General features: G+C 34.1%; 2 protein-coding genes and 1 pseudogene across 3 annotated transcripts in view; 1 reads left to right on the top strand and 2 right to left on the bottom strand.

Annotated features, from left to right (window-relative positions):
* Positions 1 to 17,745, bottom strand: part of LOC107948334 (elongation factor 1-alpha) — a 29,953-nt gene extending 12,208 nt beyond the window's left edge. Inside the window, exon 1 of the mRNA XM_041111092.1 lies at positions 17,672 to 17,745. The gene's annotated coding sequence lies outside the window, so the exon portion shown is untranslated. The remainder of the gene's footprint in view (positions 1 to 17,671) is intronic.
* Positions 15,315 to 17,806, bottom strand: LOC107948333 (elongation factor 1-alpha-like; annotated as a pseudogene).
* Positions 17,807 to 19,215: 1,409 nt separating this feature from the next.
* On the top strand, positions 19,216 to 22,676 carry LOC107933657 (uncharacterized). 2 transcript variants are annotated; one of them, XM_016865921.2, is made up of 4 exons: positions 19,216 to 19,953; positions 20,415 to 20,563; positions 21,611 to 21,777; positions 22,205 to 22,676. In XM_016865921.2, the coding sequence occupies exons 1-4, from the start codon at positions 19,796 to 19,798 to the stop codon at positions 22,205 to 22,207; spliced, it is 477 nt and encodes a 158-aa protein (XP_016721410.1). In that variant the 5' UTR covers positions 19,216 to 19,795; the 3' UTR covers positions 22,208 to 22,676. The 2 variants fall into 2 exon arrangements, with proteins under 2 accessions (XP_016721410.1, XP_016721419.1); XM_016865930.2 differs by having other exon boundaries at positions 19,333 to 19,791.
* The last annotated feature ends 361 nt before the right edge of the window (positions 22,677 to 23,037 follow it).

The following is a 23,037-nucleotide window of genomic DNA, read 5'->3' as shown; positions in this document are numbered from 1 at the left end:
ATAGAGAATTTTGGAATATGAATTAAATCATATAATGAAATTGGAAAATTGGTTACCCTATTAGCTGTTCGGATAGGGTCAAATATTATTGGCATGTTATAGGGTCAGGATATTGATTTGAAATCATCGTTGTCAGGAAATCTGGGGTGGTAGAATGTACATGTTGAGTTATCGTTGTCAAGCAACCTGAGGTGACAGAATAATCTGATTATGGAAACCATCCTTATCGTGCAACCCAGGATGGTAGTATGTACATGTTCAGAGTCATTGTTGTCAGGCAACCTGGGGTGACGGATCTACGTATCCATTTTGAGTTTGTGTCCAGTTAATAGGGTTATATAAATATGATTTGACTATATGGTAATTTGAAATGAAATGTGATATGATTTGGTATAATTGTAAACATATGAAATGTGATGTTCGATAACATTTGACAGACCATACAAATGAATTAAATCGAGACCTGAGGGGTGATTAAATATGAATGAACTAATAGGCTTGGAAATGATTGAAATGATTAGACAAAATTGAATATATGTGTATATATATAAGTTGATAATGGTGTATGAACAAGTATATGTTTATAGATGATAGTGTGAAATGATTAGGTAATATAGTATGGTTCAATTATATGAATTAATCATTAAGTTTATGTTATTAGTTGATATGTTACAAAAGAAAGAAATGATATCTTATTGTTGAATAGCATGAATGTTATGTTAAGGTACTTATGCAATGAACTGAAGTGCATAAATGGATATATGCAAGTCATATGGTAATGGAAGTTTTTACATGAGTATGTATGTGAGTTGACAACTAGAGTAGAATGTTTGCATTGATTTTTACTTGTATTGTATTGACTTGAATCATAAAAATAACACTGAGCTTTATCGTTCAACGTACGGTTTGTTTTCTTCGTGCATAGATGTAGGTAAATTCTGAAGTTTCGAAGTGTGATCCAATATCTAGTCAGTTGTCCTCAACTCAATAATGTTTGTATAGTCTCATTTTGTTTAATATTCGGTATGTATTTAGGTTGAGTCCATTTTGGCATAATATGTTATGACGTTCATAATTGAAGCTAGAATTGATATTTTGGAAATGGTCAAATAGTTGGATTATGAATTGGAGTATGTCACAAGGTTTGAAATGCATAATTAGTTGTTATGTTATGCTTTATTTGAGTATATATATATGTCAAATGTTTTGAATGGTTTGTGCCATGAAATTAGCTTATATGTTGAATGGTAATGATGAATTGGTTGTATGGCATTTATACATTTATGGATAAGGTAGTATTGTATAGAATTGAACTTTTGGAACATATGTGTCTAGTTGGAAAAGTATATTGGAAAATTGAATTTTTGTTTAGGTAAGTGCAATTTGGTACCATTTTGGGCCATTTGCAAATAGATGGTCACGTTGCGACGTCGGACTCTTATCGTCATGACGAGATCTAGTCAATGAGTTTCGTTACGATGACCGCCTATAAACGTGTTATCATTTATAGTAAAAATATCACATCAAAAATATATAAAATTAAATCGGCAGTATCCGCAAGCGTACGGGTTAAATTGTAATATAGTAAAATTTACAACGAAACACCGGTAAGTATTCCGAGGATTGTACCAAATGGATTGCAGATTGGAGAAACTATTATCAAATTAATTACAGAAAATAATTACTAATATAATCGAGTCACAAATTAGTAGTGTTAATCCAAATTAAAATATTAATTAAATTAATTAAATTAAATAAACCTAAATTAACCTAATGGAATTTCTTATTCCTAGTGTTGACAATGCGAGCCTCTAACTTATGATTGATTAAATCCCTAACTATCTAATTAAATAATTATTTATCCTTGATTGAGTTATTTATCACCCTTAGCTAAAAATACCCTTCCAGTCTCATCTTCACTAAGAATTACCACCTATGTTATAAGTATTAATTGCATCAAACCAAATATTCAATCTTCTATTTGGTTTTTTAAATTCCTCCTTTATTTTCATATTTTGGAGTGTTAGAAGGTGTAACTAAATTTTAGTTTAGTGATTTTGTGGACCTAGATGTTCTATACTTGACCCTAACACCGTTTAAAAAAATAGATGACGTGATACATTAACCAATCAATGGGCACCGCATATATGTTTATTGACCTTTGACTTCTAGCTCAGACCCTTGTGGGCAATTTTTCCATTTTTTTATTGTTGAAAGAAATATTTTTTTATCAAAATTAGATTTTTATATTAAAAAGTATATTTTTCTTCAAAATCAAAAATTATATAAAATGTTTTAATATATTTTACTTTTAAAAATTACTTTCACGCTTTTTTTGAAATGTTACTTTGTTTTGTTTTTCAATTTTTCTTCTAATCTACTAAAATTTTTTCACTTCCATATTTTTCTCAAGAATCAAACAAGATACTACAAAGGAATAATTAAAAACTAATGATAGATATTTCTAAATCATTCTTACTAAAATAAATCTCACCCAAATATCTAAAAATTTGAGATATAACATAATCCTCATTTAGAATAGAACATAAACAACAACAAAAAAATCAAAGGAAAATTGAAAAATATAAAAGTTTATCTTTTTCTTTTTGTTTCTGTAGATGTAATTTTAGGTAAATAAAAATAAAAAGAAATGACCAAAATGAAGAACCTAATTCATTGAAGATACAAAAATTGTTTGGAAGATTCAATGAAGAAACTTAAACATATAATTTCAATATGATGGAACTAGAAAGAGAGGAGGGCTTAAGTAACCCCCCCTTTCAAACTTGGGTTTTAGGGGATCGTTTGAAGGATCTGAGTGATGAAAAGGTTCATCATGCTAAGAAATGAACGTCGTCAAAGTTACACGGTTGTCCAACGGTTGGATCTTTAGATTGAGATTAGAAAATTCCAAAAATTTAAAGGCATTTCATAGCTTTTAGAAATTTTTTCAAATTGGGAAACGAAAGAGAGAACGAAGAGCAACACTCTGTGCCATTTTGAGTTGGAAGGAGGCCGAGGGCAGCTGTGGTAGCAACTAGGGTTGAAGAAGAAAGGAACAAAGAAATAAAAAAAAAAGAAAACAATAAGTTTTCAAGTAAAAACGTGAAAAATAAAGTATTGTGAAAAATGTAATTTGGGAAAGAGAATAATTTTAGGATTTATTGCAAAGAAGCCCTTGAACTATTAGTCAATGAGCCAACATGAGCCACGTGGCACCACATAATTGGTCAACATATCATTTCATCATTTTTTTAATGGCGTTAGGGTCAAGTACCACTATGATTAAGGAGATTGAAGTACATGTACCAGATTGGACAAATTAAAAGTGTAGGTACCATATTGGAAGATTTGGTAAAGTATAGGGTAATTTCTCATCTCATTTTTAATTTATGCCAAACTTAACATGCATTATCTATATGAATGGATCATGAAATATGATGGTTGAATTGTTAAAATATTACTAATGTAAAAAGTTACAAAAAAGTAAAATCACTTAAGTTTTACACTAGTATAAATGGATCCCTCCCCACACACATATATACATATATTGGAAACTTCTCTTCAATATAAAGAAAGCTTTAAAAGTTGGAAGTCCTTGACGAAGTCCCCTAGAATACCCTATTATATAATATAGTAAAAAAGGTAAGAAAAGTTTCATTTATGCATGTAACGCCCCCACGCCCGAGACCGTCACCGGAGTCGAGTATGAGGTGTTACTAAGCTTAATTTAACATTTTTAGAACTCTGGATTATTTGTTTCTATATTCACAGCTTTTAAGCTACTTGCGTCACAGTCACAAGAAAAATCATATCTCGAGTTACGAAACTCAAAATCAAGATCCGTAAATTTTGCCTGAATCTAGACTCATATACCTACCTACTAATTTTTTTGTAAAATTTTTGGTTGGGCCAATTAGTACAGTTTATTAGTTAAAGTTACCTCTGTTTCAGGACTTGACTGCTCTGACCTCTGTTTACTACGAACCACTTTTCTCTCTGTAAAAAATTCATATGACTATGAGGTTTGTTTCTCCTAAAACTAAATTCAATAAGGATTCTGAGGATATAAAATAAACCACCTAATTATATCTTTACAATTTATGGTGAATTTCTAAATTAGGAACAGGGGATTCAGAAACTGCTATGACCCTGTTTCACTAAAATTCAAATATCTTCTAACATATAATTCCTTTACCTGTTTCATTTATTTCATGTGAAACTAGACATAATAGCTTCAATTTGATATGTAGTCCATCACCAAATTCAATTGCTATGATTTTTAATAAATTTTCAAACTCACGTCAGTGTTGCTGCAGTATTCTGTTTATGGCAAATTTCATCCCTCTTATGAGTTTTTATGCACTAAGTATCTTAATAATTTTCCTTAACATCAAACATAATCTAAACTTACCATTTTCATAATTTATCATTATCAAATATATTATCAACCATTCTGTCACCATATCATAAAATCATTTACACAAAATAAGTATATTGCTATACATGCCATACTTAAATTTACGAGTCATTTACCAAAAATCTTCCTGATAGTGTGACTGAGCCTTCGACCTATCCCGACTCCTGAACTGGCTTGTCCAAAACTACAATGAGTAAGAAGGAGGGAGTAAGCATAAATGCTTAGTAAGTTCATATGTAAATAATAAATAACATAACAAACAATCAAACTAATCAACATTAGCATATATCATCAACACACTTATCACATTTTTTTAATCATTTTTCATCATCTTATTACCTTATCGTGGTTGTAATCAACACTCAACCCGAGGGTTAAATACATACCTGTCCAAAATATCCATTTCTCATCACTTACCAATACGTCTCTTTTCATCTCGAGTATTCCTCCATGTGAGTAAAACTTTACCTGTTGAACACATCGGAATATAATTCGGATACATGGATAATTTGCATATAAGTGCCACATATTCAATCAAGCAATCATGTAACCCACCCATAAGCGAACTCGGACTCAACTCAACGAGCTCGGGCGTTCGCATCCATAAGTGAACTCGGACTCAACTCAACGAGTTCGGATGCCTAGTTACATCTCACGAACTCAGACTCAACTCAACGAGTTCGGACATTCGCATCCATAAGTGAACTCGGACTCAACTCAACGAGTTCGGATGCTCAACCATCCTAGTGACATGTCACTTGTATCCTAATCTATTCCTAAGGTTCAAACGGGATTTTTCTCGAACACTTATCCTTGCCGTCTTCCGTAGAATGCCGAAATCAATACTCGGTAACAATTATATTTAACAAGTAGCTCACATAATTTACATATTATTTGAAATTAACCACAAAGCATACATTTCATAATGAAATTCAGCATAACACATAATTAATATCAATAACTTAAAAATAACAATTATGCTACATTATTTACACATGAACTTACCTTGGTACCAAAATACAAAGATTTTGCAATTTAGTCCACAATCTTTTCTTTTCCTCGATTGAGGTCGATTCCACGTCTTTCTTGATCTAAAATAACACATTTAGCTCATTTAATACTCACATTATCAAATTAATCCTTAACTCAAATTTTGGCAAAATTACAATTTTACCCCTAAATTTTTGCATATTTACATTTTTGCCCCTAGGCTTGGGATTAAACTTTATTCCTTATTCTTATGTTTTACAACATGCTGATCACTTTTCTCTTCTATGGCAACATCAAATTCTCACTCTAACATGTACTTGTGACTATTAGGTATTTTTACCGATTAAGCCCTTTTACTCGTTTTTGCTTAAAATCGAGTAGTACAAGTTGTCTAACATAATTTAAAACCCCATATTCTATCATAAAACATCAAAATACACAAATTTCACCTATAGGTATTTTTCCAAATATAAACCCTAGGTTGAATTATTGCTAACATAAGCTTAATCGAGCTACCGGGATTTCAAAAACGTAAAGAACATTAAAAACGGGGCTTGGAATCACTTACTATGGAGCTTGGAAGCTTGAAACAAACCCTAGCTATGGAGAACCCTTGAAATTTCGGCCTAATGAAGAAGATGGACAAAAATTGGCTTTTAATTTTGTTTTTAATTCATTTTAATATCTAAATGACCAAAATACCCTTACTACTAAACTTTCCAAAAATTCCTTCCATGTCCTAATTTTGTCCATGAACTTAAAATTGGTCAAATTTCTATTTAATACCTCCTCATTAATATTCCAAAACAATTTCATACTACAAACTTCTAGAATGCAAGTTTTGCAACTTATTCGATTTAGTCCCTACTTTCAATTTAAGCACTTTAGGCATAGAATTTCATCACGAAAATTTCACACAATCATGCAATCATATCATAATCATTAAAATAATTATAAAATTATTATTTCTATCTCGGATTTGTGGTCACGAAACCACTATTCCGATTAAGCCCTAATTCAGGATATTACAACTCCCCCCCTTTTAAGGATTTTCGTCCTCGAAAATCTTACCGGTAAACAGGTGTGGATATTGGTTTCTCATAGTTTCTTCAGGTTCCCATGTAGTCTCTTCTACCCCATGCTTTTGCCACAACACTTTCACAAGTGCAACACTTTTATTTCTTAGTTGTTTGACTTCTAGAGCTAAAATCTTAATCGGTTCTTCTTCATAAGTCATATCCGGTCGTAGTTTAACTTCTGTCGGTGAAATTATATGTGAAGGATCCGAACGATACCGGCGTAACATAGATACGTGAAACACACCATGAATCTTCTCTAATTCGGGTGGTAACGCTAGCCGATATGCTACCGGTCCAACTTTTTCAATTATTTCATACGGTCCAATAAAACGCGGACTTAACTTGCCCTTTCTTCCAAATCTAAGGACTTTCTTCCATGGAGACACTTTCAAAAATACCTTATCACCAACTTGAAACTCCATTTCTTTTCGTTTCAAATCCGCATAAGATTTCTGTCTATCTGAAGCAGCTTTCAAACAATCTCGAATCACTTTCACCTTTTCTTCGGTTTCTTTTATTAAATCAACTCCATAAATCTGACTTTCCTTGAGTTCAGTCCAATACAATGGTGTCCGACATTTACGACCATATAATGCTTCATAAGGTGCCATCTTCAAACTTGTCTGATAACTATTATTATAAGCAAATTCTACCAATGGTAAGTACCTTTCCCAACTATCTTGAAATTTCAATACGCAACATCTGAGCATGTCTTCAAGAATCTGAATTACTCTCTCTGATTGTCCATCAGTTTGTGGATGAAAGGCAGTGCTGAAATTTAACTTTGTACCTAATGCTTCTTGCAACTTTTTGCAAAACCGTGAGGTAAACCTCGGATCTCTATCCGAAATGATTGACAGAGGTATCCCATGAAGTCTAACAATCTCTCGGATATACAATTCAACTAACTTATTAAGAGAATAATTTGTACGTATCGGAATAAAATGAGCTGATTTAGTCAGTCTGTCAACTATTGCCCAGATGGCATTTTTCTTCCCTGGAGTTAACGGCAACCCTGATATAAAATCCATAGTAATCCAATCCCATTTCCATTCAGGAACCATAATAGGCTGAAGTAATCCCGAAGGTACCTGGTGTTCAGCTTTCACTTGTTGACAAACTAAGCACTTTGATACAAACTCGGAAATATCTCTTTTCATTCCACTCCACCAGTACATTTTCTTCGAGTCATTATACATCTTCGTACTGCCCGGATGAACTGCTAAACAACTATTATGTGCTTCATGCAAAATCTTTTGAATCAACTCATCATTTTTCGGTACACAAATCTAATTTTTAAACATCAAACAACCATCAGAACCGATTCTGAAATCTGATCCCGTATCAGCTTCACACTGTTTTCTTTTGGCTAGCAAATCTTGATCATTTTTCTGAGCTTCAAAAATCTCTTGTAAAAACATCGGTCTTGCTCTTAACTCTGCTAGAATCGAACCGTCATCTGACATTTTCAACTGAGTGTTCATAACTCTCAAAGAAAACAACAACTTTCTGCTTAAAGCATCGGCAACCACATTCGCTTTCCCCGGATGATAATCAATAACAAGCTCGTAATCTTTCAATAACTCTAACCATCTTCGCTGTCTCAAATTCAAGTCTTTTTGTGACATCAAGTATTTAAGACTTTTGTGATCGGTATATACTCGGCACTTTTCACCATACAAATAATGTCGCCAAATCTTCAAAGCAAACACCACCGTAGCCAATTCCAAATCGTGAGTAGGATAATTCTTCTCATGAGGTTTTAACTGTCTCGAAGCATAAGCCACCACTTTTCCTTCTTGCATGAGTACACACCCCAAACCATTTAGAGAAGCATCACTATACACCACAAATTCTTTACCTGATTCGGGTTGTATCAACACTGGTGCTTCAGTTAATAACTTTTTCAATTCTTCGAAACTCTGTTGACATTCTTCCGTCCATTCAAATTTAACATCCTTTCGGAGTAGTCTAGCCATAGGAGCAGCAATTATAGAAAATCCATTTACGAACCACCGATAATACCCAGCTAGCCCCAAGAAACTTCTAACTTCAGTTACGTTTTTCAGTGGTTTCCAATCAACAATGGCTGAAATTTTACTAGGATCAACCCGTATACCATCACCTGAAACAATATGACCCAAAAATCCAACTTTCCGGAGCCAAAATTCACTTTTACTAAACTTAGCATACAGCTGCTTATCTCTCAAAGTTTGCAAAACTATCCTCAAATGCTCAGCATGCTCTGTCTCATCTTTTGAATAAATTAAAATATCATCTATAAACACCACAACAAATCTGTCCAGGTATGGCCGAAATATGCGATTCATTAAGTCCATAAACACAGCAGGAGCATTTGTCAACCCGAACGGCATAACTAAAAATTCATAATGACCGTACCTTGTTCTAAAAGCAGTTTTAGGCACATCTGACTCTTTTACTCGCAGCTGATAATACCCAGATCTCAAGTCAATCTTTGAAAACCATGTTGCTCCTTTTAGCTGATCAAACAAATCATCAATTCTCGGCAACGGATACTTGTTTTTGATTGTCACCTTGTTTAACTGCCGATAATCAACACATAATCTCATAGAACCATCTTTCTTTTTCACAAATAACACGGGAGCACCCCAAGGTGAAAAACTCGATCTCACAAAGCCTTTATCAGTCAACCCTTGCAACTGCGACTTTAATTCTTTCAACTCTGTTGGTGCCATTCTATATGGAGCAATCGAGATCGGAGCTGTTCCCGGTATCAAATCTATACCAAATTCTACTTCCCTGACTGGAGGCAAACCTGGTAATTCTTCTGGAAATACGTCTGCAAATTCACACACAACCGGCACTGATTCAACTTTTTTTTTCAACTTCTTTTGTATTAATTACATACGCCAAATAAGCTTCATAACCCTTTCTCAAATATCTCTGAGCCGACATCGAAGAAATCATACTAGATAATGCCTCTGATTTGTCTGGCTCAACCCGCAGAATTTCACCACTTTCACACTTTAATTCTATAACCTTTTCTTTGCAATTTATTATAGCATCATGCAATGTCAATCAATCCATACCCAAAATAACATCAAATTCATCAAACGGCAACAACATCAAGTTGGCCGAAAAGTAATGACCCCGAATCATTAAAGGGCATTTCTTACTTACTTTATCAACTATCACGCATTTGCCTAGTGGATTCGACACTCTAATCATAAATTCTGTGTTCTCAACAGGTATATTCATACTAGACACCAATTTTATGCATACATATGAATGAGTAGAACCGGGATCAATCAAAGCAATAACATTAGTATCATAAAGAGAAAATGTACCGGTAATCACATCGGGTGAGGAAGCATCTTCACGCGCTTTAATAGCATAAGTTGTAGCTGGAGCTCTTCCTTCAGATCTAACTATTGTATCTCTGGCTACATTCTTACTGCTTGTTTCACTTTCAGCTTTTCTCGGATACCTTCCCCTCGAGTCTGCACCACTAGATTTTACATTCTAAAATTTTTCTTTCTCATCTCTCTCTCTGGGCAGTCTCTAATAAAATGATCCGGAGAATCACATCGAAAACATTCATTTGCTCTGCATGGACCAAAATGATTTCTACCACACCGCTGGCACTCGGGTTTAACAAATCTCGTATTTCCCACACTAGCCGCAGAAGTAGTCTGAGATTTAGGACCCACATTCTGCTTCTTAAAATTTCCATATGATTGCCCAGCTGAAACTTGGGAACGAGGATTCATATTTCTTGACTTTCCGGGTTGCTGTGAAGGTGCATTACTCATTGGTCTTTTCTTCCAATTTCGTGTTTCAGATTCTACCTTTTTCTTTTCCTTCAGTAGTTCTTCAGCCTTACAAGCTCGATCAACCAGTACTACCATTTCTTTCAGTTCAAGGATCCCAACAAATACCTTAATGTCTTCGTTGAGCCCGTCTTCAAATCGTTGGCACATCTTGGCTTCTGTAGGAACATATTCCCTGGCATACTTACTCAATCGAACAAACTCTCTTTCATATTCTGAGACTGTCATATTACCTTGCTTCAGCTCAAGAAACTCTTTACATTTCTGATCAATAAATCTTTCACTAATATATTTCTTCCGAAACTCTTCTTGAAAGAATTCCCAGGTTACCCTCTCGTTCGGTACCACCGAAATCAAAGTCTTCCACCAATTATAGGCTGAATCTCTCAACAAAGATGTAGCACATTTCAAACATTCTTCAGGTGTACAAGATAATTCGTCAAATACCCGGATTGAATTTTCAAGCCAGAACTCTGCTCTCTCGGCATCATCATCAATATTTGCTTTAAATTCTTCGGCCCCTTGCTTGCGAATTCTATCAACTGGAGTTCTGTGAAATTTCATCAGATCCATACCTTGAGGCATCGGGGGTACAGGTTGAGGAATTGGGGGAGGTGGGGGAGGTCGTACATTTGGGTTCGTACGAACGAACTCAGTGTACCATGCACTCATCATTTGGAGAAAGGCTTCCTGATCCCTTTCTCCTCCTCCCTGACCAACAGTAGGAGGTGGGTTTTCAGTCGGCGCTACCCCTTCAGCCGGAGCTGGCGCATTACTCTCTACTTCATCTGCCACAGCTGGATCGGGATCCATTTACTATAAAAAAATCATTTAAAAAGGTCAGAAGTCGTCACACTATCACAATTTATACATATGGCATGTATAGCAAAATCCGTACATACAACACGTAGTCCGAGAATCGACTAAACCTGCTCTGATACCACTAAATATAACGCCCCCACGCCCGAGACCGTCGCCGGAGTCGATTTTGAGGTGCTACTAAGCTTAATTTAACATTTTTAGAACTCTGGATTATTTGTTTCTACATTCACAGCTTTTAAGCTACTTGCGTCACAGTCACAAGAAAAATCATATCTCGAGTTACGAAACTCGAAATCAAGATCCGTAAATTTTCCCTGAATCTAGACTCATATACCTATCTACTAATTTTTTTATAAAATTTTTGGTTGGTCCAATTAGTACAGTTTATTAGTTAAAGTTACCCCTGTTTCAGGACTTGACTGGTCTGACCTCTGTTTACTACGAACCACTTTTCTCTCTGTAAAAAATTCATATGACTATGAAGTTTGTTTCTCCTAAAACTAGACTCAATAAGGATTCTGAGGATATAAAATACACCACCTAATTATATCTTTACAATTTATGGTGAATTTCTAAAGTAGGAACAGGGGATTCAGAAACTGCTATGACCCTGTTTCACTAAAATTCAAATATCTTCTAACATATAATTCCTTTACCTGTTTCATTTATTTCATGTGAAACTAGACATAATAGCTTCAATTTGATATGTAGTCCATCACCAAATTCAATTTCTATGCTTTTTAGTAAATTTTCAAACTCGCGTCAGTGTTGCTGCAGTATTCTGTTTATGGCAAATTTCATCCCTCTTATGAGTTTTTATGCACTAAGTATCTTAATAATTTTCCTTAACATCAAACATAATCTAAACTTACCATTTTCATAAATTATCATTATCAAATATATTCTCAACCATTCTGTCACCATATCATAAAATCATTTACACAAAATAAGTATATTGCTATACATGCCATACTTAAATTTACAAGCCATTTACCAAAAATCTTCCTGATAGTGTGACTGAGCCTTCGACCTATCCCGACTCCTGAACTGGCTTGTCCAAAACTACAATGAGTAAGAAGGAGGGAATAAGCATAATTGCTTAGTAAGTTCATATGTAAATAATAAATAACATAACAAACAATCAAACTAATCAACATTAGCATATATCATCAACACACTTATCACATTTTTTTAATCATTTTTCATCATCTTATTACCTTATCGTGGTTGTAATCAACACTCAACCCGAGGGTTAAATACATACCTGTCCAAAATATCCATCTCTCATCACTTACCAATACGTCTCTTTTCATCTCGAGTATTCCTCCATGTGAGTAAAACTTTACCCGTTGAACACATCGGAATATAATTCGGATACATGGATAATTTGCATATAAGTGCCACATATTCAATCAAGCAATCATGTAACCCGCCCATAAGCGAACTCGGACTCAACTCAACGAGCTCGGGCGTTCGCATCCATAAGTGAACTCGGACTCAACTCAATGAGTTCGGATGCCTAGTTACATCTCACGAACTCGGACTCAACTCAACGAGTTCGGACATTCGCATCCATAAGTGAACTCGGACTCAACTCAACGAGTTCGGATGCTCAACCATCCTAGTGACATGTCACTTGTATCCTAATCTATTCCTAAGGTTCAAACGGGATTTTTCTCGAACACTTATCCTTGCCGTCTTCCGTAGAATGCCGAAATCAATACTCGGTAACAATTATATTTAACAAGTAGCTCACATAATTTACATATTATTTGAAATTAACCACAAAGCATACATTTCATAATGAAATTCAGCATAACACATAATTAATATCAATAACTTAAAAATAACAATTATGCTATTATTTACACATGAACTTACCTTGGTACCAAAATACAAAGATTTTGCAATTTAGTCCACAATTTTTCTTTTCCTCGATTGAGGTCGATTCCACGTCTTTCTTGATCTAAAATAACACATTTAGCTCATTTAATACTCACATTATCAAATTAATCCTTAACTCAAATTTTGGCAAAATTACAATTTTGCCCCTAAACTTTTGCATATTTACACTTTTGCCCCTAGGCTTGGGATTAAACTTTATTCCTTATTCTTATGTTTTACAACATGCTGATCACTTTTCTCTTCTATGGCAACATCAAATTCTCACTCTAACATGTGCTTGTGACTATTAGGTATTTTTACCGATTAAGCCCTTTTACTCGTTTTTGCTTAAAATCGAGTAGTACAAGTTGTCTAACATAATTTAAAACCCCATATTCTATCATAAAACATCAAAATACACAAATTTCACCTATGGGTATTTTTCCAAATATAAACCCTAGGTTGAATTATTGCTAACATAAGCTTAATCGAGCTACCGGGATTCCAAAAACGTAAAGAACATTAAAACGGGGCTTGGAATCACTTACTATGGAGCTTGGAAGCTTAAAACAAACCCTAGCTATGGACAACCCTTGAAATTTCGGCCTAATGAAGAAGATGGACAAAAATTGGCTTTTAATTTTGTTTTTAATTCATTTTAATAACTAAATGACCAAAATACCCTTACTACTAAACTTTCCAAAATTCCTTCCATGTCCTAATTTTGTCCATGAACTTAAAATTGGTCAAATTGCTATTTAATACCTCCTCATTAATATTCCAAAACAATTTCATACTAAAAACTTCTAGAATGCAAGTTTTGCAACTTACTCGATTTAGTCCCTACTTTCAATTTAAGCACTTTAGGCATAGAATTTCATCACGAAAATTTCACACAATCATGCAATCATATCATAATCATTAAAATAATTATAAAATTATTATTTCTATCTCAGATTTGTGGTCACGAAACCACTATTCCGATTAAGCCCTAATTCAGGATATTACAATGCAAGTCCTTGATGACCTTCCTCTGGATGTGTCACATGCCGTTGAAAGATACATCCGTCTTTGCTGGTGACTTTTGACCTTCCCAAGCATTCTTCTCCAGCAACAGTGACTTTGACGTTTGTTGCTAGGTTTTCTTGACTGGTAGCAAAATCACTTAAGTTTTACACTAGTATAAATGGACCCCTCCCCCCACACATATATATACATATATACACATATATAAAGTATTGTGAAAAATGTAATTTGGGAAAAAGAATAATTTTAGGATTTATTGCACAGAAGCCCTTGAACTGTTAGTCAATGAATCAACATGAGCCACGTGGCACCACATAATTGGTCAAGATATCATTTCATCATTTTTAATGGTGTTAGGGTCAAGTACCACTATGATTAAGGAGACTGAAGTACATGTACCAAATTGGACAAATTAAAAGTGCAGGTACCATATTGGAAGATTTGGTAAAGTATAAGGGCAATTTCTCATCTCATTTTTAATTTATGCCAAACTTAACATGCATTATCTATATGAATGGATCATGAAATATGATGGTTGAATTGTTAAAATATTACTAATGTAAAAAGTTACAAAAAAGCAAAATCACTTAAGTTTTACACTAGTATAAATGGACCCCTCCCCACACACATATATACATATATTAGAAACTTCTCTTCAATATAAATAAAACTTTAAAAGGTGGAAGTCCTTGATGAAGTCCCCTAGAATACCCTATAATATAAGATAGTAAAAAAGGTACGAAAAGTTTCATTGATGAAAGTCCTTGATGACCTTCCTCTGGAGGCGTCACATGCCGTTGAAAGATACATCCGTCTTTGCTGGTGACTTCCGACCTTCCCAAGCATTCTTCTCCAACAACAGTGACTTTGATGTTTGTTACTAGGTTTTCTTGATTGGTAATTGAGCTTCGGACTTTTGTAAATTTTTGGGCTTTTGGATTGGTGGACCTTCTATGTACCTTTCTCTTTCTTTAATGAAAGCATGATATTGAAAAACAAATATAACAAATCTTACAATTTAAATATAACAAATCTTAAAATTTTCAAACCAACGATGATCTAAATTAAGACCATTTTTGGCTTCCAGTTAAAATATTGTATTTTACGAATTTAGAAATTCTAATTTATGAACTTTAATATGCTATTCGTCCATATATTTCTTGATACAAATCACACATCATTAAAAAATTTCATTTCTTTACGTAAATTGAAAGATGATTTTATAATTACCAAAATAGTATTTCACTAATTTATCATTAAAAACCTGAATTGGCCAGGAAATTAGTTGAAAATCGAAGGCTTAGGACCATCATAACATTAAGAAAACAAGGAAATATCAAACTAGCATTCTTTGAAGGAATTCAACTACAATTGACACGGAAAAAGCAAACACACAATCTGTAGGCAGATGCCAGTCTCAACCAAATGAACACATATCAAAATTGGTCTAAAAAACTGTAAAGTACCAGACTACATAGAAAACCAAAATCAAAAGGCTCTGATACTATCAAATGCAATCTCATTTCTTCTTGGCAGTAGATTTGGTGACCTTAGCACCGGTTGGATCCTTCTTCTCAACGCTCTTGATGACACCAACAGCCACAGTCTGACGCATGTCCCTGACCGCAAACCGTCCAAGGGGTGGGTACTCAGAGAAAGTCTCCACAACCATCGGCTTGGTGGGAACCATCTTTATCATCCCTGCATCACCATTCTTCAAGAACTTGGGCTCCTTCTCAAGCTCCTTTCCAGATCGCCTGTCGATCTTGGTCAGCAATTCAGAAAATTTCACAGCAATGTGGGAGGTATGGCAATCAAGGACTGGGGCATATCCGTTTCCAATCTGCCCAGGGTGGTTCATGATGATGACCTGAGAGGTGAAGCTGGCAGCCTCCTTTGCAGGATCATCCTTAAGAGTTTGAAGCAACGAAACCATCCTTGAGATCCTTAACAGCAACGTTCTTGACGTTGAATCCAACATTGTCACCGGGGAGAGCCTCAGAGAGGGCTTCATGGTGCATCTCAACAGACTTAACTTCAGTGGTCAGACCAGAGGGGCCAAAGGTCACAACCATACCAGGCTTAAGGACACCAGTCTCAACACGACCAACAGGTACAGTTCCAATGCCACCAATCTTGTAGACATCCTGAAGTGGGAGCCGAAGTGGCTTGTCTGAAGGCCTCTTGGGCTCATTGATCTGGTCAAGAGCCTCAAGGAGAGTGGGACCCTTGTACCAGTCAAGGTTGGTAGACCTCTCAATCATGTTATCACCCTCAAAACCAGAGATTGGGACAAATGGGATCTTGTCAGGGTTGTAACCAACTTTCTTAAGATATGAGGAGACTTCCTTCACAATTTCATCATACCTTGCCTTGGAGTATTTTGGAGTTGTTGCATCCATCTGTACAAGATGATAATTGAAATTCAATTATTAATAAAAAGAACATCAATACAATCTAACAATAAACTCGAACACGTTCTAAACCTTACCTTGTTGCAGCAGCAAATCATCTGCTTGACACCAAGGGTAAACGCAAGCAAAGCATGCTCACGTGTCTGACCATCCTTTGAGATACCAGCTTCGAAACCACCAGTGGTCGAGTCGATAATGAGAACAGCACAGTCAGCCTGTGAGGTACCAGTAATCATGTTCTTGATGAAGTCACGGTGTCCAGGGGCATCAATGACTGTGCAGTAGTATTTGGTAGTCTCAAACTTCCAGAGGGCAATATCGATGGTAATACCACGTTCACGTTCGGCCTTAAGCTTGTCAAGCACCCATGCATACTTAAATGACCTTTTGTTCATCTCAGCAGCCTCCTTCTCAAACCTCTCAATCACACGCTTGTCAATACCACCAAGCTTGTAGATCAAATGACCAGTGGTTGTAGACTTCCCAGAGTCGACATGGCCGATGACCACAATGTTGATGTGAACCTTCTCCTTTACCCATTATAGTACTCAAGAGAGGAGCTAAAAATCAAGAAGAAACATATTCATAAAATAAGCTGAAAACATAATTCCAAGTCAAAATCACAAAAGAAGACCAACATCTTGCGAACAAGAAAAAACGAATCTGAGACCCACTTTTATTGTTTACTAAGAACAGTTCAAGTTAATTTCGAAAAACAAAATCAAGCCGCATTTAAATTCAACAGATCCAACATTGATAAAACGTGGCCGCTGGGATTCGAGCCCAGTTCCTCCATAGATATGGAGTTCATTCCAATGAACTACAGCCACTAGATCTTAACTTATCATTTCCCATGAAGCCAGTCAAACATGTCCATCGAAGACAAACGAGCCTAAGAAAATAATCCCCAACAATTTTAATTATTTTCGTTAAAAAAATTTCCCTTAGGCAGCATTTGCTTCAATAAACCAGTTATCACAGGAATTATTTGCTCAGAAAAATAAATTTCAGAGTTCAAAACGTACATGCATGAATGAAATCTAAAAACACAACCAAAAAAACAAAGAATCAGATCCGAACCTATACACAAAATATGAATCGTATGAGAACTATTTCAGCGAATCAGATATAATATTTCAGCTGCCAACAAATCAGACTACATTTTTCTTCGAATCAAAGCAATAACATTTGAGAGATAATCATAAGTTGTAAATAGATTAATACCTGTGAGCTAAAAGGGGAGTCTTTTGAGATTGGCTTGACTAGAAGCAGAAGAAGAGAGCGTTGAGTGAGAGGAAGAGAGGGCGACAGCAGCGGGCTGCTTTTAACTTAAGTAGCCAGCCACACTCTCAGCTTTGGCTCAACTAGGGTTTCTTTCTTATCCGTCGGATTGCAATTAATCCAACGGTTCACGACTGACATCTCATATTAGAGGTAAATTTGAGTTTCTATTCATGTTGGAAAACCAATAATACCCCTAGCCTTTTGAGAGAATAATAAGATATCTATTAAGCAACATTGATTCAACTCCAGAAAAGATTAAATTTCAAATTATTCGAATTGAATTAATCAAGTTAATTGTGTTAACTCATTTTTTTTTAAATTTTAAATTTAAATCAAGTTAAATTTTTAAATTCGAATAATTTAAATAAATCAAGTACAAAATATTTATACTTCCCCTCCCTCACATCCATTCAAACTTTTTACTTTCCAAAACAAATTACATCCTCTAAACTACCAAAACTTTTTCCATTTTGCTTTCCCTACCAAACTTTTATTTCTCTCTCAAATATTTTACTTACTCTAAAATCCTCGAAACTTTTTTTCCATTTATTTTCTCTCCAAAATGTTTACTTCCTCTAAGCCTTGATTTTATTTTTCATTTTGCTTTCCCTCAAAAATTTTACTTACTCTCAAACCCTTAAATTTTTTTTCTAATTTATGTCTACTATTTATATTATTAAATTAAATATAACATTCTAAGTTATTTGGATTATTGAATTGTTATTCATGTTGAATATTTATCAATTTCTGTTAAAATTGAATTATTTACAATATCATAAAATATGTTAAAATTTTTTGTCGATATCAATTTCACATTTTATCCTTAAAATAATTTTTTTTTAAAAAAATCACATGTTTTTTATTTAATATATTTTTTAATTTCAAAATGCATGGTGACAGGAATCAGAAAATAATTGAAATAACTAAGCAAACAAAGAAGTTAACCCGTATATAAAAGATTAATAAATAAATTATGAGGGGATGAAAGTTTATAACAAATTTGATTAAGGTAGGTGGCAGTGACTATAAGAACCCAAAGTCATTTTTTTTAATTTAACTCGAACAAATATATTCGATTCGACTCGATTAGATTCGAGAAATTTTCAAATCAAGTTAGGATGATAAAATAGGACTCGTTAACTCAATTAACTCGAAAATTTTTCATTCAATTCAATTCGATCAGATGCTCACCCCTATTATCAACGTGTGTGTTCTTTTATTCCCACGTGTATTGTTTCTTTATCGGTATATATGTTTGTCTTCCTAATGTGAACTCTCTCACTCACACCTTATTCATTACCAGTAATTTCTCGAGAAACAAACACTAAACTGAAACACCAATTAAAACCCAATCCTTCCAATCTATATCCCACCTGAAATTACCCGGTTTGTTTAAACTAATCTGACAGCAATAATTAACACACTAATTAGGTTTAAATACTATTCACGTCTAGATCATATTAGGGCAAAATAAAAATAAGATGGTTTGCAGAATAAAGTAATAGCAATCAAAATCATAATCAATTAAAGTAGACAGAAAGGTGACTCACTTCCATGTTCACGATTACCTTATATCTAAGGTTTTTCACTAATTAATTAACAACTAACCTAATTAATACCTTTCGGCCTATAACTAGATTAATTGATCGATTTAATTTACTTATCTTTCGACATGATAAATTAAACCAAGTTAGATTATGTTGGTGCCAAGCAGACTATCCTTTTGGCCTCATCTACCTTAGTGACTTCCTAAAATCATCAAATTTATGGTTTAATCCACTTAACCTAATTTAGCTACTAGATGTGGAACCCCTAAACCAAGCTAATCAATCCCAGTTTCTTATCATCAACCTTCCTAGGGTTTCGTTTTGGGTCATTTTAGATGCAAACTCTCTTATCAATTTACTAAACATGCGAATAGATGCAAAGATAAAGAGAAAAGAGAAAAGACTACTTAGAATTCAAAGATCTTGATTTAGAGTCCGTTTGTATTTTCCTAGTTTTACGGTGTTTGTTTGCTTGAAAATAAATTACATGGGGAAAATATTTTCCAAAACAAGGTAAATGAGATGGGTTTTTAGGGAAAATGTCTTACCGATTTTATTTCTGTTAGACATTTTCTGGAAAATCTTCTTCCATTCTCACCATATTCTTTCTCGTTCTTTCGTTCTTCATCTCTCTTCTCCTTTTTTATCCAGTTCCCTTCTTGAATCTCAATCAAGGTAAGTTTTTTATGGTTTTTTATTTTCTATATTTCATCTATCTGTTGAAGAATCTTCTTCTTCTTCCTTTTTTTATGCTTTTTTTATGCTCTATTTGATTCTGGGTTTTGCATCATTTAGCTTTTTTTTTATGCTTTATTAAAATCTGTTTGTCTCGCGCTTAAAGCTTCTCTTTTTTCCCCTTGCACTGGACGCGTGTAGGGGTAGCGGAGACATTTTTCCTTCCCTCTCCCTTCTTCTATTCTGCCTTACCTTTCTTTCTTCTTGTCTTCTTTTTTTTTTTCAATCCGAGGGAAGTTTAATTTTTATACTGTTGAATACCCTTTTGTTCTTTGTGCTGAATTAGTGGTGGGTTTTATCTGAAAGTGAAGTAGCATTGGTTATACAAATTTCTTTCGGTTCATATGACTGAAATTTTATGCCTTTCTTTGTTTCTTTATTTTTAATTTTTTTCTGAGAAGGGAAGAGAATATTATGAAGATTACGGCGAGGAAAAGGATGTTGGAAGTGGCGGGAAGAAGGTTAGAAAGGAAGAATGTTAGAAAGGAAGAATGGTATAACAACGTAGAGGCCGGCGCTGGAGGAAATACAGCTTTGGCGAGAGTATTAGGTTAGCAACATTTATGAAATTTTTTGATCAATTTTGCCCTTTCTTTTTATGTTTTCAGTAGTTATGATTATAGAAATATATGAAGAAAATTTGCCATTCTTTTATAATTGCTTTGTAAAGTTAATGATTGTTAAGCATTTACTGATTAGCTATACATTGTGAATTGGATATCTACTGTTGTTTTTTGGGATTATTTTGGCATTATAGGAAGAAAATTTTTCATTCTCAGTTTTTCAGTATTATAGTTGCCGGCATTGTTGAATTTTGTGATTTGCAACATTCAAAATCTATTGCTAGGTGTTGCCATTGTCGATTTAATGGTTTAATCAGTCATCATCTTGTAGGAGTGTCCCGTTGTGTTCTATACATTATTACAAATGTCTCTAGGATTTCAATCTCTGCCGCTACGTTTTGTTGTTAATGTCATATCATTTTCTGGTTTATACTTTTTTTCTTATTCGGGAGTTGCTTCTTGTTACACAATTAGCTGAGCCATACTGAAATCTTTAGGTTTTTTAATACCGTAGATAAAAGTAGAAAATGTATATCACGTATGGCAAATTCTTATATTGACATTATTTGGTTATATCTAACTAAAGTCATGCTTTATTCTGCCGGTGGGTATCCTTTTTTATCTTTTGAGTGATCTGATTTTTGAGAATTTACAGTATCCATTGGTTTAACACGGTCCCGAGTCATTTCATTCTATGGTGGTTGTTAAAGACACTCCTCGACATTGCCATTATTTGTGCTGTGGAACATACAATATGGTTATCATGTAGTCTATGAGGTTTTAAGCATATAATTTATGTTGGTTTCAATATGTTCCTTTGGATTTTATAGCCGTAAAATGATTTGTAGGATCTCATAAAACAATTTTATTGCTTTCTAATATTCTTTCTCACCCTTTTTTACACTGCGGCATGAACTTTCAATTCTGTCAACATTTTCTCTCTATATTTTACCTGATGTAAAGAAAAGTGTAGTCTTTTTTGTTTACGTAGTGGATGATAAGTTCTGTCCTATTTGGTATTATAATGTCTGTAGTTCCAGTAGAGAAGAAAGGAGAAGGAAGGTCAAGTGTTGACCGTGAATCCAATAATCAACAACTTATACAGTTGGAAGAAAAGGATGTTGTGACATCTGTGGCAACTGTGCTTTCCGATCTTTGTGGTCTTAGAGAATGGATGGCCATGGAGAAGCTCCATACCGAGGTTAGTTCTAACCTAAGCGTGACCTAAATCTCGAACTATTTACATTTTTTGCTTTTGACACCTCTGGCTACTTGACAATAGTTGTCCTTATGCTTTATTTTGATTCTTCCCTTATCGATAAACGTTACCATGCTTTTAAATACTTAATACAAAAATGGTTTTTGATATTTACCATGCCGGAATTATAACATACACTTACTTGAGAAGGGCCACAATCATTCTTTCTTTCTCATTTTGTTTGCCACAACTGTGGTTTTTGCAAATTATAACATACACTTACCCGAGAATGGCTTGCAATTTGTAAATGATCAATAGATGCTATGTTTGGTTTTGCATAAATCGAGGACTAAATAGTTGTAGGTGGGGATAAAATAAATGAATTCTACAAAACAAAAATGTTTTCAATTTGATGACTCCATTTGTGCAGTAAGGGAGAAAAAGACTGGACAAGAAGAATTGGCAATGATCGTCACTTAATCTGCATAGAGGATCCGTTTGTGGTATCTCATGACCTTGGTCGAGTGGTGGACAAGTTCATCATTAAATTTCTAAGAGAAGAGTTTGAACGAGCGATTGATGTAATGCAGTATGATCCAAATCCTTGGATAACACTCTTTGAACCTTACGTCCCTGGGTAACAAAACCTTGTCCAAGTGTGTTAGAAAATCAATGGTTAACGCTATTTGGTTGGTTTTTGTAGTCAGTGTGCTTTGCGTCCCCCATAATATTCAATTTTGACCTTTTGAGTTCACATCCATTTTAAAGAAGTTTAAGCTTATTATATGTAATCAAGAAAAGAAATTTCCGAACATTTTATGGATGGATGTTAAACAAGTTGTAATTAATTGATTGATAGTCTATACAAAATTCCTGTATGATCTAAATATATTCATATCAAATGAGTGTGTTATATCGTATTTGTGTCTTCAAGTGAAACAAACAAAATAGTCTTATTATATACATCTAATAAATCATTACAATATATGTAAAAATAATTTAAAATATAAATTTATTAATATATATAATAAACTCAATTAAACAATGAAAAGATAATAAATTCTTAAATATATATTTGTTTAATTTAAAACAGATTTTATGAAATATTTTTAGGAAATCTGCCAAATAACAAAAAATATTTTACGTAGATTCATCCAAACACCAGAAAAGTAAATCATTTCTAGAAAAGTAAATCATTTTTCAGAAATTATTTTCTGGAAAATATTTTATTGGCAAACAAACGAAGCCTTAAATTTAAAACAA

Source organism: Gossypium hirsutum, chromosome A04 (genome assembly GCF_007990345.1).
Source record: "Gossypium hirsutum isolate 1008001.06 chromosome A04, Gossypium_hirsutum_v2.1, whole genome shotgun sequence".
NCBI lineage: Eukaryota > Viridiplantae > Streptophyta > Magnoliopsida > Malvales > Malvaceae > Gossypium > Gossypium hirsutum.
The sequence above is the reverse complement of the archived record's forward strand: the minus strand, read 5'-3'. Positions and strand labels throughout refer to the sequence as shown.

Excerpts from the sequence above, each read along its gene's own strand:
- LOC107933657 (XM_016865921.2), top strand. The coding sequence starts at position 19,796 with ATGAGATGGGTTTTTAGGGAAAATGTCTTACCGATTTTATTTCTGTTA. Across the intron at positions 19,954-20,414 it reads CTTCTTGAATCTCAATCAAG|GGAAGAGAATATTATGAAGA; the intron begins GTAAGTTTTTTA and ends TTTTCTGAGAAG. Across the intron at positions 20,564-21,610 it reads AGCTTTGGCGAGAGTATTAG|TTCCAGTAGAGAAGAAAGGA; the intron begins GTTAGCAACATT and ends TAATGTCTGTAG.